We start from the raw sequence: 17,001 nt of genomic DNA on the forward strand, positions 1-17,001 counted from the left end.
CGCAGCAAGTCCATCCTGCTTCGCGGCGGGCTCTGGTGAAGACCAGCGGCGTCTTAGATTCCGCTCCCTGGTGCGGCTCTCTACATCTGCCACGCGGTGCTCAGCGGATCCACCTCCAGTCTTCTCCGGTGAGTGTTACACCATAGATCGGCTGTCATACCCGCTGTCCTGAGGATATCCTATAGATCTGTCATACCCGCTGTCCTGGGGATATCCTATAGATCGGCCATCATACCCGCTGTCCTGAGGATATCCTATAGATCATCTGTCATACCCGCTGTCCTGGGGATATCCTATAGATCGGCTGTCATACCCGCTGTCCTGGGGATATCCTATAGATCATCTGTCATACCCGCTGTCCTGGGGATATCCTATAGATCATCTGTCATACCCGCTGTCCTGGGGATATCCTATAGATCGGCCATCATACCCGCTGACCTGGGGATATCCTATAGATCATCTGTCATACCCGCTGTCCTGGGAATATCCTATAGATCGTCTGTCATACCCGCTGTCCTGGGGATATCCTATAGATCATCTGTCATACCCACTGTCCTGGGGATATCCTATAGATCGGCCATCATACCCGCTGACCTTGGGAATATCCTATAGATCATCTGTCATACCCGCTGTCCTGAGGATATCCTATAGATCGGCTGTCATACCCGCTGTCCTGGGGATATCCTATAGATCGGCTGTCATACCCGCTGTCCTGAGGATATCCTATAGATCATCTGTCATACCCGCTGTCCTGGGGAAATCCTATAGATCGGCCATCATACCCGCTGTCCTGAGGATATCCTATAGATCATCTGTCATACCCGCTGTCCTGGGGATATCCCATAGATCGGCTGTCATACCCGCTGTCCTGGGGATATCCTATAGATCGGCTGTCATACCCGCTGTCCTGAGGATATCCTATAGATCATCTGTCATACCCGCTGTCCTGGGGAAATCCTATAGATCGGCCATCATACCCGCTGTCCTGAGGATATCCTATAGATCATCTGTCATACCCGCTGTCCTGGGGATATCCCATAGATCGGCTGTCATACCCGCTGTCCTGAGGATATCCTATAGATCTGTCATACCCGCTGTCCTGGGGATATCCTATAGATCGGCCATCATACCCGCTGTCCTGAGGATATCCTATAGATCATCTGTCATACCCATTGTCCTGGGGATATCCTATAGATCGGCTGTCATACCCGCTGTCCTGGGGATATCCTATAGATCATCTGTCATACCCGCTGTCCTGGGGATATCCTATAGATCATCTGTCATACCCGCTGTCCTGGGGATATCCTATAGATCGGCCATCATACCCGCTGACCTGGGGATATCCTATAGATCATCTGTCATACCCGCTGTCCTGGGAATATCCTATAGATCGTCTGTCATACCCGCTATCCTGGGGATATCCTATAGATCATCTGTCATACCCACTGTCCTGGGGATATCCTATAGATCGGCCATCATACCCGCTGTCCTGGGGATATCCTATAGATCATCTGTCATACCCGCTGTGATGGGGATATCCTATAGATCGGCCATCATACCCGCTGTCCTGGGGATATCCTATAGATCGGCTGTCATACCCGCTGTCCTGGGGATATCCTATAGATCTGTCATACCCACTGTATTGGGGATATCCTATAGATCTGTCATACCCGCTGTCCTGGGGATATCCTATAGATCATCTGTCATACCCACTGTCCTGGGGATATCCTATAGATCGGCCATCATACCCGCTGACCTGGGGATATCCTATAGATCATCTGTCATACCCGCTGTCCTGAGGATATCCTATAGATCGGCCATCATACCCGCTGTCCTGGGGATATCCTATAGATCGGCTGTCATACCCGCTGTCCTGGGGATATCCTATAGATCTGTCATACCCGCTGTCCTGGGAATATCCTATAGATCATCTGTAATACCCGCTGTCCTGGGGAAATCCTATAGATCGGCCATCATACCCGCTGTCCTGGGGATATCCTATAGATCGGCCATCATACCCGCTGTCCTGGGGAAATCCTATAGATTGGCTGTCATACCCGCTGTCCTGAGGCTATCCCATAGATCGGTTGTCATACCCGCTGTCCTAGGGATATCCTATAGATCGGCCATCATACCCGCTGTCCTAGGGATATCCTATAGATCGGCCATCATACCCGCTGTCCTGGGGATATCCTATAGATCTGTCATACCCGCTGTCCTGGGGATATCCTATAGATCTGTCATACCCGCTGTCCTGGGGAAATCCTATAGATCGGCCATCATACCCGCTGTCCTGGGGATATCCTATAGATCGGCCATCATACCCGCTGTCCTGGGGAAATCCTATAGATTGGCTGTCATACCCGCTGTCCTGAGGCTATCCCATAGATCGGTTGTCATACCCGCTGTCCTAGGGATATCCTATAGATCGGCCATCATACCCGCTGTCCTAGGGATATCCTATAGATCGGCTGTCATACCCGCTGTCCTAGGGATATCCTATAGATCGGCCGTCACACCCGCTGTCCTAGGGATATCCTATAGATCTCTCATACCCGCTGTCCTAGGGATATCCTATAGATCGGCCATCATACCCGCTGTCCTGGGGATATCCTATAGATCGGCTGACAATCATAACAGCTAAAAAAAACAATAAACCTTTAGCTAAGAAAGGTCGGATAAGTAGTAAATTAACTCTTCATTTATTTTTTATCCACAGGGGCCTTTGGGGCTGCACAAGGTGAGTGAACACAGATCCTCCATAAGAGTGTCATCTACAGGTCGTCCATTACAGTGCCATCTACAGATCCCTCATAACAGTGTCATCTACAGATCCCTCATAACAGTGTCATCTACAGATCTCCCATAACAGTGTCATCTACAGATCCCTCATAACAGTGTCATCTACAGATCCCTCATAACAGTGTCATCTACAGATCTCCCATAACAGTGTCATCTACAGATCCCTCATAACAGTGTCATCTACAGATCTCCCATAACAGTGCCATCTACAGATCCCTCATAACAGTGTGTCATCTACAGATCCCTCATAACAGTGTCATCTACAGATCTCCCATAACAGTGCCATCTACAGATCCCTCATAACAGTGTCATCTACAGATCCCTCATAACAGTGTCATCTACAGATCCCTCATAACAGTGTCATCTACAGATCTCCCATAACAGTGTCATCTACAGATCCCTCATAACAGTGTCATCTACAGATCTCCCATAACAGTGCCATCTACAGATCCCTCATAACAGTGTCATCTACAGATCCCTCATAACAGTGTCATCTACAGATCCCCCATAACAGTGTCATCTACAGATCTCCCATAACAGTGTCATCTACAGATCCCCATAACAGTGTCATCTACAGATCCCTCATAACAATGTCATCTACAGATCCCCCATAACAGTGTCATCTACAGATCTCCCATAACAGTGTGTCATCTACAGATCCCTCATAACAGTGTCATCTACAGATCCCTCATAACAGTGTCATCTACAGATCCCTCATAACAGTGTCATCTACAGATCTCCCATAACAGTGTGTCATCTACAGATCCCTCATAACAGTGTCATCTACAGGTCATCCATTACAGTGCCATCTACAGATTTCCCATAACAGTCATCTACAGATCCCTCATAACAGTGTCATCTACAGGTCGTCCATTACAGTGCCATCTACAGATTTCCCATAACAGTGTGTCATCTACAGATCCCTCATAACAGTGTCATCTACAGGTCGTCCATTACAGTGCCATCTACAGATCTCCCATAACAGAGTCATCTACAGGTCGTCCATAACAGTGCCATCTACAGATCTCCCATAACAGTGTCATCTACAGATCTCTCATAACAGTGTCATCTACAGATCCCTCATAACAGTATAATCTACAGATCCTCCATAACAGTGTTATCTACAGATCTCCCATAACTGTGTGTAATCTACAGATCCCCCATAACAGTGTGTCATCTACAGATCCCCATAACAGTGTGTCATCAACAGATCCCCCATAACAGTGTCATCTACAGATCCCCCATAACAGTGTCATCTACAGACCCCTCGTAACAGTGTAATCTACAGATCCCCCATAACAGTGTGTCATCTACAGATCCCCATAACAGTGTGTCATCTACAGATTCCCATAACAGTGTGTCATCTACAGATCCCCATAACAGTGTCAGCTACAGATCCCCCATAACAGTGTGTCATCCACAGATCCCTCATAACAGTGTGTCATCTACAGATCCCCATAACAGTGTGTCATCTACAGATCCCCATAACAGTGTGTCATCTACAGATCCCCCATGACAGTGTCATCTACAGATCCCCCATAACAGTGTCATCTACAGATCCCCCATAACAGTGTCATCTACAGATCCCCATAACAGTGTCATCTACAGATCCCCATGAGAGTGTCATCTACAGATCCCCCATAACAGTGTAATTTACAGATCCCCCATAACAGTGTGTCATCTACAGATCTCCTATAACAGTGTCATCTACAGATTACCCATAAAAGTTTCATCTACAGATCCCCCATAACAGTGTCATCTACAGATCCCCCATAACAGTGTGTCATCTACAGATCTCCTATAACAGTGTCATCTACAGATTACCCATAAAAGTGTCATCTACAGATCCCCCAGAACAGTGTGTCGTCTAGAGCTCCTCCATTAAAGTGTGTCAACAACAGATCTTACATAACAGTGTCATCAACAGATCCTCCATAACAGTTTCATCCACAGAACCCCAATAACAGTGCCATCTACAGATCCCCAATAACAATGTCATCTACAGATCCCCCTTAACAGTGTTTCATCTACAGATCTCCCGTAACAGTGTCATCTAAAGATGCCCCATAACAGTGTCATCTACAGATCCCCATAACAGTGTCATTTACAGATCCCCTATAGCAGTGTGTCATCTACAGATCCCCCATAACAGTGTGTCATCTACAGATCCCCCATAACAGTGAAATCTACAGATCCCCATTACAGTGTCGTCTACAGATCCCCCATAACAACGTGTCATCTACAGATCCTCCTTTACGGTGTGTCATCTACAGATCCCCCATAACAGTGTGTCATCTACAGCTCCCCCATAACAGTGTCATCTACAGATCCCCATAACAGTGTGTCATCTACAGATCCTCCATAACAGTGTGTCATCTACAGATCCCCCATAACAGTGTCATCTACAGATCCCCCATAACAGTGTCATCTACAGATCCCCCATAACAGTGTCATCTACAGATCCCCCATAACAGTGTCATCTACAGATCCCACATAACAGTGTCATCTACAGATCCCCCATAACAGTGTCATCTACACCTCCCCCATAGCAGTTTGTAATCTATAGAGCCCCATAACAGTGTGTCAACTACAGATTCCCATGAGAGTGTCATCTACAGATCCCCCATAACAGTGTCATTTACAGATCCTCCATAACAGTGTGTCATCTACAGATTCCCCTCATAACAGTGTCATCTACAGATCCCCATAACAGTGTGTCATCTACAGATCCCCCAAACAGTGTCATTTACAGATCCCCTATAGCAGTGTGTCATCTACAGAACCCCCATAACAGTGTGTTATCTACAGGTCCCCCATAACAGTGTCATCTACAGATCCCCCATAACAGTGTGCCATCTACAGATCCTCCATAACAGTGCATCATCTACAGATCCCCCATAACAGTGTCATTTACATATCCTCCATAACAGTGTGTAATCTACAGATCCCCCCCATAACAGTGTCATCTACAGATCCCCATAACAGTGTGTCATCTACAGATCCCCCAAACAGTGTCATTTACAGATCCCCTATAGCAGTGTGTCATCTACAGAACCCCCATAACAGTGTGTCATCTACAGAACCCCCATAACAGTGTGTTATCTACAGGTCCCCCATAATAGTGTCATCTACAGATCCCCCATAACATTGTGTCATCTACAGATCCTCCATAACAGTGCGTCATCTACAAATCCCCCATAACAGTGTCATCTACAGATCCCCCATAACAGTGTGTGATCTACAGATCCCACATAACAGTGTCATCTACAGATCCCCCATAACAGTGTCATCTACAGATCCCCCATAGCAGTGTGTCATCTATAGAGCCCCATAACAGTGTCATCTACAGATCCCCCATAACAGTGTCATCTACAGATCCCCCATAACAATGTGTCATCTACAGATCACCCATATCAGTTTAATCTACAGTTCCTCCATAAGAGTGTCATCTACAGATCCCCCATAACAGTGTGTCATCTACAGATCCCCATAACAGTGTGTCATCTACAGATCCCCAATAACAGTGTCATCTACAGATCCCCATAACAGTGTCATCTACAGTTCCCCCATAACAGTGTGTCATCTACAGATCCCCATAACAGTGTCATCTACAAATCCTCCATAACAGTGTCATCTACAGATCCCGCATAACAGTGTCATCTACAGATCCTCCATAACAGTGTGTCATCTACAGATCCCCCATAACAGTGTCATCTACAGATCCTCCATAACAGTGTGTTATCTACAGATCCCCCATAACAGTGTGTCATCTATAGATCCCCATAACAGTGTCATCTACAGATCCCCCATAACAGTGTGTCATCTACAGATCCCCATAACAGTGTTATCTACAGATCCCCCATAACAGTGTGTCATCTACAGATCCCCCATAACAGTGTGTCATCTACAGATCCCACATAACAGTGTCATCTACAGATCTCCATAACTGTGTCATCTACAGATCCCCATAACAGTGTGTCATCTACAGATCCCCATAACAGTGTTATCTATAGATCCCCCATAACAGTGTCATCTACAGATCCCAATAACAGTTTCATTTATAGATCCCCATAATAGTGTCATCTACAGATCCCCTACAACAAATCTACAACATCATATGACCAGGTAATGAAGTTTCCCATCAGCTGACTGTTATAGTGCCGCACCCATCACTATACTGATAGAGGAACAATGACAGGCTCTCAGGTCACAGACGGAATGAGCGGGAGGACATCATCAGAATTCTGCACTGTCACTGGTGATATTATTAAAAGATGGAATGAGAGTGACTTGTATTTCTAAACACTAAAGGTAAAAACTATAACTACTATAATACCGCCCCCTATGTACAAGAATATACATACTATAATACTGCTCCTATATACAAGTATAAAACTACTATAATACTGCTCCTATATACAAGAATATACATACTATAATACTGCTCCTATATACAAGAATATAACTACTATAATACTGCTCCTATATACAAGAATATAACTACTATAATACTGCTCCTATATACAAGAATATAACTACTATAATACTGCCTCCTATATACAAGAATATAACTACTATAATACTGCCTCCTATATACAAGTATAAAACTACTATAATACTGTCTCCTATATACAAGAATATAACTACTATAATACTGCTCCTATATACAAGAATATAACTACTATAATACTGCTCCTATATACAAGAATATAACTACTATAATACTGCTCCTATATACAAGAATATAACTACTATAATACTGCTCCTATATACAAGAATATAACTACTATAATACTGCTCCTATATACAAGAATATAACTACTATAATACTGCTCCTATATACAAGAATATAACTGCTATAATACTGCTCCTATATACAAGAATATAACTACTATAATAATGCCCCCATATACAAGAATATACATACTATAATACTGTCCCTATATACAAGAATATAACTACTATAATACTGCTCCTATATACAAGAATATAACTGCTATAATACTGCTCCTATATACAAGAAGATAACTACTATAATACTGCTCCTATATGCAAGAATATAACTACTATAATACTGCTCCTATATACAAGAATATAACTACTATAATACTGCTCCTATATACAAGAATATAACTACTATAATACTGCTCCTATATACAAGAATATAACTACTATAATACTGCCCCCTATATACAAGAATATAACTACTATAATACTGCTCCTATATACAAGAATATAACTACTATAATACTGCTCCTATATACAAGAATATAACTACTATAATAATGCTCCTATATACAAGAATATAACTACTATAATACTGCTTCTATATACAAGAATATAACTACTATAATACTGCTCCTATATACAAGAATATAACTACTATAATACTGTTCCTATATACAACAATATAACTACTATAATACTGCTCCTATATACAAGAATATAACTACTATAATACTGCTCCTATATACAAGAATATAACTACTATAATACTGCTCCTATATACAAGAATATAACTACTATAATACTGCTCCCTATATACAAGAATATAACTACTATAATACTGCTCCTATATACAAGAATATAACTACTTTAATACTGCTCCTATATACAAGAATATAACTACTATAATACTGCTCCTATATACAACAATATAACTACTATAATACTGCTCGTATATACAAGAATATAACTACTATAATACTGTTCCTATATACAAGAATATAACTACTATAATACTGCTCCTATATACAAGAATATAACTACTATAATACTGCTCCTATATACAAGTATAAAACTACTATAATACTGCCCCTATATACAAGAATATAACTACTATAATACTGCTCCTATATACAAGAATATAACTACTATAATACTGCTCCTACATACAAGAATATAACTACTATAATACTGCCTCCTATATACAAGAATATAACTACTATAATAATGCTCCTATATACAAGAATATAACTACTATAATACTGCTCCTATATACAAGAATATAACTACTATAATACTGCTCCTATATACAAGAATATAACTACTATAATACTGCTCCTATATACAAGAATATAACTACTATAATACTGCCCCCTATATACAAGAATATAACTACTATAATACTGCTCCTATATACAAGAAAATAACTACTATAATACTGCTCCTATATATAAGAATATAACTACTATAATACTACACCTATATACAAGAATATAACTACTATAATACTGCCCCCTATATACAAGAATATAACTACTATAATACTGCTCCTGTATACAAGAATATAACTGCTATAATACTGCCCCCTATATACAAGAATATAACTACTATAATACTGCCCCCTATATACAAGAATATAACTACTATAATACTGCTCCTATATACAAGAATATAACTACTATAATACTGCTCCTGTATACAAGAATATAACTACTATAATACTGCTCCTATATACAAGAATATAACTACTATAATACTGTCTTCTATATACAAGAATATAACTACTATAATACTGCTCCTATATACAAGAATATAACTACTATAATACTGCTCCTATATACAAGAATATAACTACTATAAAACTGCCCCTATATACAAGAATATAACTACTATAATACTGCTCCTACATACAAGAATATAACTACTATAATACTGCTTCTATATACAAGAATATAACTGCTATAATACTGCTCCTATATACAAGAATATAACTACTATAATACTGTCTTCTATATACAAGAATATAACTACTATAATACTGCTCCTATCTACAAGAATATAACTAATATAATACTGTCTTCTATATACAAGAATATAACTACTATAATACTGCCTTCTATATACAAGAATATAACTACTATAATACTGCTCCTATATACAAGAATATAACTACTATAATACTGATCCCTATATACAAGAATATAACTACTATAATACTGCTTCTATATACAAGAATAACACAAAAAGAGAAACACAGCCGTACATCCACCATTTGTATTTTTATCTGATTGCTTCTCAGCATAATTTCAAAAACTAACAGGTTGTTATTATACATTTTGATCAAAAAGTACAAGTCCACTCGCCACGTCAAGGCCACCTCGTTAGAGTGGGTCCCTAACCTAACACTGGCGTAGCGCCCTCTATATACACAGCCCCCCCTCTATATACACAGCCCCCCCTCTATATACACAGCCCCCCCCTCTATATACACAGCCCCCCCCTATATACACAGCCCCCCTCTATATACAGAGCCCCCCTCTATATACACAGCCATTCCTCTATATACACAGCCCCCCTCTATATACACAGCCCCCCTCTATATCCACAGCCCCCCTCTATATCCACAGCCCCCCCTCTATATCCACAGCCCCCTCTATATACACAGCCCCCCTCTATATACAGAACCCCCCTCTATATACACAGCCATTCCTCAATATACACAGCCCCCCCTCTATATCCACAGCCCCCCTCTATATCCACAGCCCCCCTCTATATACACAGCCCCCCTCTATATACACAGCCTCCCCTCTATATACACAGCCCCCTCTATATCCACAGCCCCCCTATATATACACAGCCCCCCTCTATATCCACAGCCCTCCTCTCTATACACAGCCCCCCCTCTATATACACAGCCCCCCCTCTATATACACAGCCCCCCTCTATATACACAGCCTCCCCTCTATATACACAGCCCCCCTCTAATATCCACAGCCCCCCTATATATACACAGCCCCCCTCTATATCCACAGCCCCCCTCTATATACACAGCCCCCCCTCTATATACACAGCCCCCCTCTATATACACAGCCCCCCTCTATATCCACAGCCATTTCTCTGTCAAGGCTTCTACTCACCTCTTCATAAAAGCAAATTAGATTGGTGACAACTTCTATCCTTAGTAAACCCCTGCTGGTTATCACTTATAATACAATTATCCCCTATGTAATCCCTTATAAGTCCTTCAAACAATTTACCCACAATGCACATTAGACTTACCGTTCTATAATTGCCTGGCGAAGACCTAGAACCCTTCTTGAAGATTGGCATCACATTCGCCTTGCGCCAGTCCCTTGGCACAATACCAGACACCAGAGAATCTCTAAATATCATGAACAGGGGTACAGATATTACTGAACTTACCTCTCTAAGAACTCTTGGGTGTAGTCCATCCGGTCCTGGAGATTTGCTTACATTTACTTTACTTAACTTACCTTGTACCATCTCTACATTAAGCCAGTTCAATACATTACATGATGTGTTACCAGCACTGACCTGTACATGATGTGTTACCAGCACTGACCTGTACATGATGTGTTACCAGCACTGACCTGGCCAATGTCAGCTCCTTCTTCCCTAGTATATACAGAACTAAAGAACCCATTCAGTAGCTCCGCCTTCTCTTGATCGCCCGTGACAACCTCCCCATTATCATTATTAAGGGGTCCTACATGCTCTGTCCTTGTTTTTTTTGTATTTATATATCTAAAAAAATATTTAGGATTAGTTTTGCTTTCTTTGGCCACCTGTCTCTCATTTAGAATTTTTGCAGTTTTTATTACATTTTTACAGATTTTATTAAGCTCCTTGTACTGTTTAAATGTTATCGCTGACCCATCAGATTAAAATTTTTTGAAGGCTATTTTTTTGTTGTTTATTGCTCTTTTAACATCATGTGTCAGCCATGTAGGATTTAGTTTTAATGGTTTATATTTGTTCCCCTTTGGTATATATTTAGCTGTATAGTTATTTAGAGTTGATATAAATATTTCCCATTTCCCTTCTGTATCAGTATTTGAGAACACCTCCCCCCAGTCTATGTCCTGTAGTGCAGATCTCAGCCCAGGGAAATTTGCCTTTTTAAAGTTATATGTTTTTGCTTTCCCCGTCTGTCTTTGTTTTCTACGTTTTAAGTCAAAAGTAACTATATTGTGGTCGCTATTCCCAAGGTTTTCCCGCACAGTTACATTACCAACCAGCTCTGCGTTGTTGGAAATGATCAGATCCCACAAGGCATCACTTCTTGTTGGGTCCTCCACAAACTGGCCCAGAAAATTATCCTGCAATAAATTTAGGAATTTTCTCCCCTTTGTAGTTTTAGCCAACCCCGGACCCCAATCTATATCTGGATAGTTAAAATCTCCCATTATTACCACTGTACCTGCCCGGGCGGCCTCTCTATTTGTTTATACCTTCTATCTCTTCAGTGATATTAGGGGGTCTGTAGATTACACCAAATATAATTTTTTCAGTATTTCCCTCCTTTTGTAATTCTACCCACAGTGATTCCACCTCCTCAGAATCATCACACACTATGGCATCGTTCACACTGACTTTCATACCACTTCTTACATACAGACAGACTCCACCACCTTTTCTGTTCATTCTATCCTTGCAAAACAATGTAAACCCCTGCAGATTAACAGCCCAGTCATGCGAGGAGTCCAGCCATGTCTCAGTGACCCCAACTATATCACCAGCCATGTCTCAGTGACCCCAACTATATCACCAGCCATGTCTCAGTGACCCCAACTATATCACCAGCCATGTCTCAGTGACCCCAACTATATCACCAGCCATGTCTCAGTGACCCCAACTATATCAATATGTTCCTCCAGTATCAAGGCCTCCAGCTCCCCCATTTTATTTGCTCGGCTTCTGGCATTTGTGAACATACACTTTACATTTCCATTAAGTTTTACACATATAGTCTCACTAATAGGATTTTCAGAGTTATTGGGGTTAATGTTATTATTTGAGTTATAAGGGCTAATTGTACTATTTAAGTTATTGGGGCTAATGGGATTTTTTGAGTTATTGGGTCTAACGTTGTTATTTAAGTTATTGGGGCTAATGGGATTTTTTGAGTTATTGGGTCTAACGTTGTTATTTAAGTTATTGGGGCTAATGGGATTTTTTGAGTTAATGGGGCTTATTGTAGTTATTTAGTTATTGGGGCTAATGGAATTTTTTGAGTTAATGGGGCTTATTGTAGTTATTGAGTTATTGGGGCTAATGGAATTTTTTGAATTATTGGGATTACAATTTTTCGGGCTACATTTATTTTTACGGCTGGTTTGTAACCCATGGATCTCCTTATCCACTGCTCTTAACCTCCCCCCACAGGACTCCTCTCCACCCACCATTATGTCCTGACCCCTCTCTAACCTATCCATCCCACTGTCTGCTTTCTTTGCTTTATTATCCTCCCCCCACTCACCTAGTTTAAATACTCAGCCACCCCTTCCAGGATTCTCTCCCCCAGCACAGCGGACCTCCTTCCATTCAGGTGCAAATTTTCCGTAGAGTAGAGTTTGTACCCCAATAATGACAGGGTGATGATGAAGGGGGGGGTGATGACGAGGGTGATAATGAAGAGGGTGATAATGACAGGGTGATGATGACCAGGGGGGGTGATGACGGGGGGGGTGATGACGAGCGTTATAATGACAGGGTGATGATGATTGGGGGGTGATGACGGGGGGTGATGAAGAGAGTGATAATGACAGGGTGATGATGACGGGGGGGGGGGGGGGGGGGTAATGACGGGGGGGTGATGACGAGGGTGATAATGACAGGGTGATGATGACGGGGTGATGATGACGGGGGGGTGATGACGAGGGTGATAATGACAGGGTGATGATGAAGGGGGGGTGATGACGAGGGTGATAATGACAGGGTGATGATGACGGGGTTGTTAATGACAGGGTGATGATGACGGGGGGGTGGTGATGACGAGGGTGATGATAAAGGGGTTGTTAATGACGGGGGTCTGGATGATGACAGGGGGGATGACGAGGGTGATAATGACAGGGTGATGATGAAGGGGGTGATGACGGGGTGATGATGAAGGGGGGGTGATGATGGGGTGATGATGAAGGGGGGGTGATGACGGGGTGATGATGAAGGGGGGGTGATGACGAGGGTGATAATGACGGGGTTGTTAATGACGGGGTCTGGATGATGACAGGGGGGGGGTGATGTATTTCCCACCCTAAACACAGAAAAACCAGACAGAATTGCACTAAGGACGCACCCCCGATACCATATAGTACCATATAGGACGCACCCCCGATACCATATAGTACCATATAGGACGCACCCCCGATACCATATAGTACCATATAGGACGCACCCCCGATACCATATAGTACCATATAGGACGCACACCCAATACCATATAGTACCATATAGGATGCACACCCAATACCATATAGTACCATATAGGACGCACCCCCAATACCATATAGTACCATATAGGATGCACACCCGATACCATATAGTACCATATAGGACGCACACCCAATACCATATAGTACCATATAGGATGCACCCCCGATACCATATAGTACCATATAGGATGCACCCCCGATACCATATAGTACCATATAGGACGCACACTCAATACCATATAGTACCATAAAGGACGCACCCCCAATACCATATAGTACCATATAGGATGCACACCCAATACCATATAGTACCATATAGGACGCACACCCAATACCATATAGTACCATATAGGATGCACCCCCGATACCATATAGTACCATATAGGATGCACCCCCGATACCATATAGTACCATATAGGACGCACACCCAATACCATATAGTACCATATAGGACGCACACCCAATACCATATGGTACCATATAGGATGCACCCCCGATACCATATAGTACCATATAGGATGCACCCCCGATACCATATAGTACCATATAGGATGCACCCCCGATACCATATAGTACCATATAGGATGCACCCCCGATACCATATAGTACCATATAGGACGCACACCCAATACCATATGGTACCATATAGGAGGCACCCCCGATACCATATAGTACCATATAGGATGCACCCCCGATACCATATAGTACCATATAGGATGCACCCCCGATACCATATAGTACCATATAGGATGCACCCCCGATACCATATAGTACCATATAGGATGCACCCCCGATACCATATAGTACAAAACATTGGTAAACTTTATTCTAGCTGTGTAAGACAAAACAAGGGAAAACACCATTAAAAACACTTAAAAAGGCTGAAGGGATCCACACTACAGCATTGGGACCAATTGTGGTCCCCACAGGACAAGGGAAGTATGAGGGTCCCTCCTAACACTCCCCAGATATACAGGATAAATGTCCGTAACAAGACAGATGGTGGACGTCAGCAAACTGTGCGCTGGACCCAGGTACAAAGGGTTAAAGATGACACGATGCAATAAATAGCAATAAAACACAGTGGGCAATCCACAGACGGAGGGGAGGTATCCCAATCAGCCCATGTCCAGATGACACCCCACGCCTTCCGTCACAGACTTCCTCAGGGGGTGTCCTTTTTATATCTACCTCGTCCCATCACCGGTCCCATTTTAGAATCATGGGTAAAATCTGATATGGATCAGGATTGTGAAGCAGAATAATACATATGGATGGGAGGAATAATATATAATAATACAAATCTACCCGGAGCAGTGAAACTATAGACAATACAGATAAGGGGGCGTCACAGCGGCTATTAACCCTTTAGACGCGCCATTTAAAAGTTGAATACCGCATCTAAAGTGAAAGTGAAACCATGCCGGTTAGCTCAGTGGGCTGTTCGGGATCGCCGCAGCAAAATCGCGGCATCCCAAACAGCTTACATGACAGCCGGAGGATCCCTACCTGCCTCCTGGTGTCCGATCACCGAATGACTGCTCAGTGTCTGAGATCCAGGCATGAGCAGTCAAGCGGCAGAATCATCGATCAGTGGTTTCTTATGAGAAACCACTGATCAATGTAAAAGATCAGTGTGTGCAGTGTTATAGGTCCCTATGGGATAATGAGGATCAGTATAAGAGATCAGTGTGTGCAGTGTTATAGCCCCATATGGGATAACAATGATCAGTATAAGCGATCAGTGTGTGCAGTGTTATGGCCCCATATGGGATAACGAGGATCAGTATAAGAGATCAGTGTGTGCAGTGTTATAGCCCCATATGGGATAACAATGATCAGTATAAGCGATCAGTGTGTGCAGTGTTATGGCCCCATATGGAATAACAATGATCGGTATAAGAGATCAGTGCGTGCAGTGTTATAGTCTCCTATGGGATAACAATGATCAGTATAAGAGGTTAGTGTGTGCAGTTTTATAGTCTCCTATGGGATAACAATGATCAGTATAAGAGATCAGTGTGTGCAGTGTTATGGCCCCATATGGGATAACAATGATCGGTATAAGAGGTCAGTGTGTGCAGTGTTATAGTCTCCTATGGGATAACAATGATCAGTATAAGAGATCAGTGTGTGCAGTGTTATAGTCTCCTATGGGATAACAATGATCAGTATAAAAGGTTAGTGTGTGCAGTTTTATAGTCTCCTATGGGATAACAATGATCAGTATAAGAGATCAGTGTGTGCAGTGTTGTAGCCCCATATGGGATAACAATGATCAGCATTAGAGATCAGTGTGTGCAGTGTTATATCCCCCTATGGGATAACAATGATGAGTATAAGAGATCAGTGTGTGCAGTGTTATAGTCTCTTATGGGATAACAATGATCAGTATAAGAGATTAGTGTGTGCAGTGTTATGGTCTCCTATGGGATAACAATGATCAGTATAAGAGATCAGTGTGTGCAGTGTTATAGGTCCCAATGGGATAACAATGATCAGTATAAGAGATCAGTGTGTGCAGTGGTATAGTCTCCTATGGGATAACAATGATCAGTATAAGAGATCAGTGTGTGCAGTGTTATAGGTCCCAATGGGATAACAATGATCAGTATAAGAGATCAGTGTGTGCAGTGTTATAGGTCCCTATGGGATAACAATGATCAGTATAAGTGTCACGATGCCGGCTGGCAGGAGGTGGATCCTCTGTGCCAGAGAGGGATTGGCGTGGACCGTGCTAGTGGACCGGTTCTAAGTCACTACTGGTGTTCACCAGAGCCCGCCGCAAAGCGGGATGGTCTTACTGCGGCGGTAGTGACCAGGTCGTATCCACTAGCAACGGCTCAACCTCTCTGACTGCTGAAGATAGGCGCGGTACAAGGGAGTAGACTGAAGCAAGGTCGGACGTAGCAGAAGGTCGGGGCAGGCAGCAAGAATCGTAGTCAATAAGGCAATAGCAGGAGGTCAAGTACACAGTATGGACAAACACAGTAACGCTTTCACTAGGCTCTAAGGCAACAAG

At 42.5% G+C, this 17,001-nt stretch overlaps 1 protein-coding gene across 1 annotated transcript in view; it reads left to right on the forward strand.

Annotated features, from left to right (window-relative positions):
• The first annotated feature begins 1,528 nt into the window (after positions 1–1,528).
• LOC130285356 (serine protease 33-like) overlaps positions 1,529–17,001 on the forward strand; it is a 40,569-nt gene continuing 25,096 nt past the window's right edge. Inside the window, exons 1-3 of the mRNA XM_056536715.1 lie at positions 1,529–1,639; positions 2,568–2,673; positions 2,720–2,740. Of these exons, the coding sequence (XP_056392690.1) occupies positions 1,529–1,639; positions 2,568–2,673; positions 2,720–2,740 (238 nt within the window). The remainder of the gene's footprint in view (positions 1,640–2,567; positions 2,674–2,719; positions 2,741–17,001) is intronic.

This window comes from Hyla sarda, chromosome 8 (genome assembly GCF_029499605.1).
Source record: "Hyla sarda isolate aHylSar1 chromosome 8, aHylSar1.hap1, whole genome shotgun sequence".
Taxonomy (NCBI): domain Eukaryota; kingdom Metazoa; phylum Chordata; class Amphibia; order Anura; family Hylidae; genus Hyla; species Hyla sarda.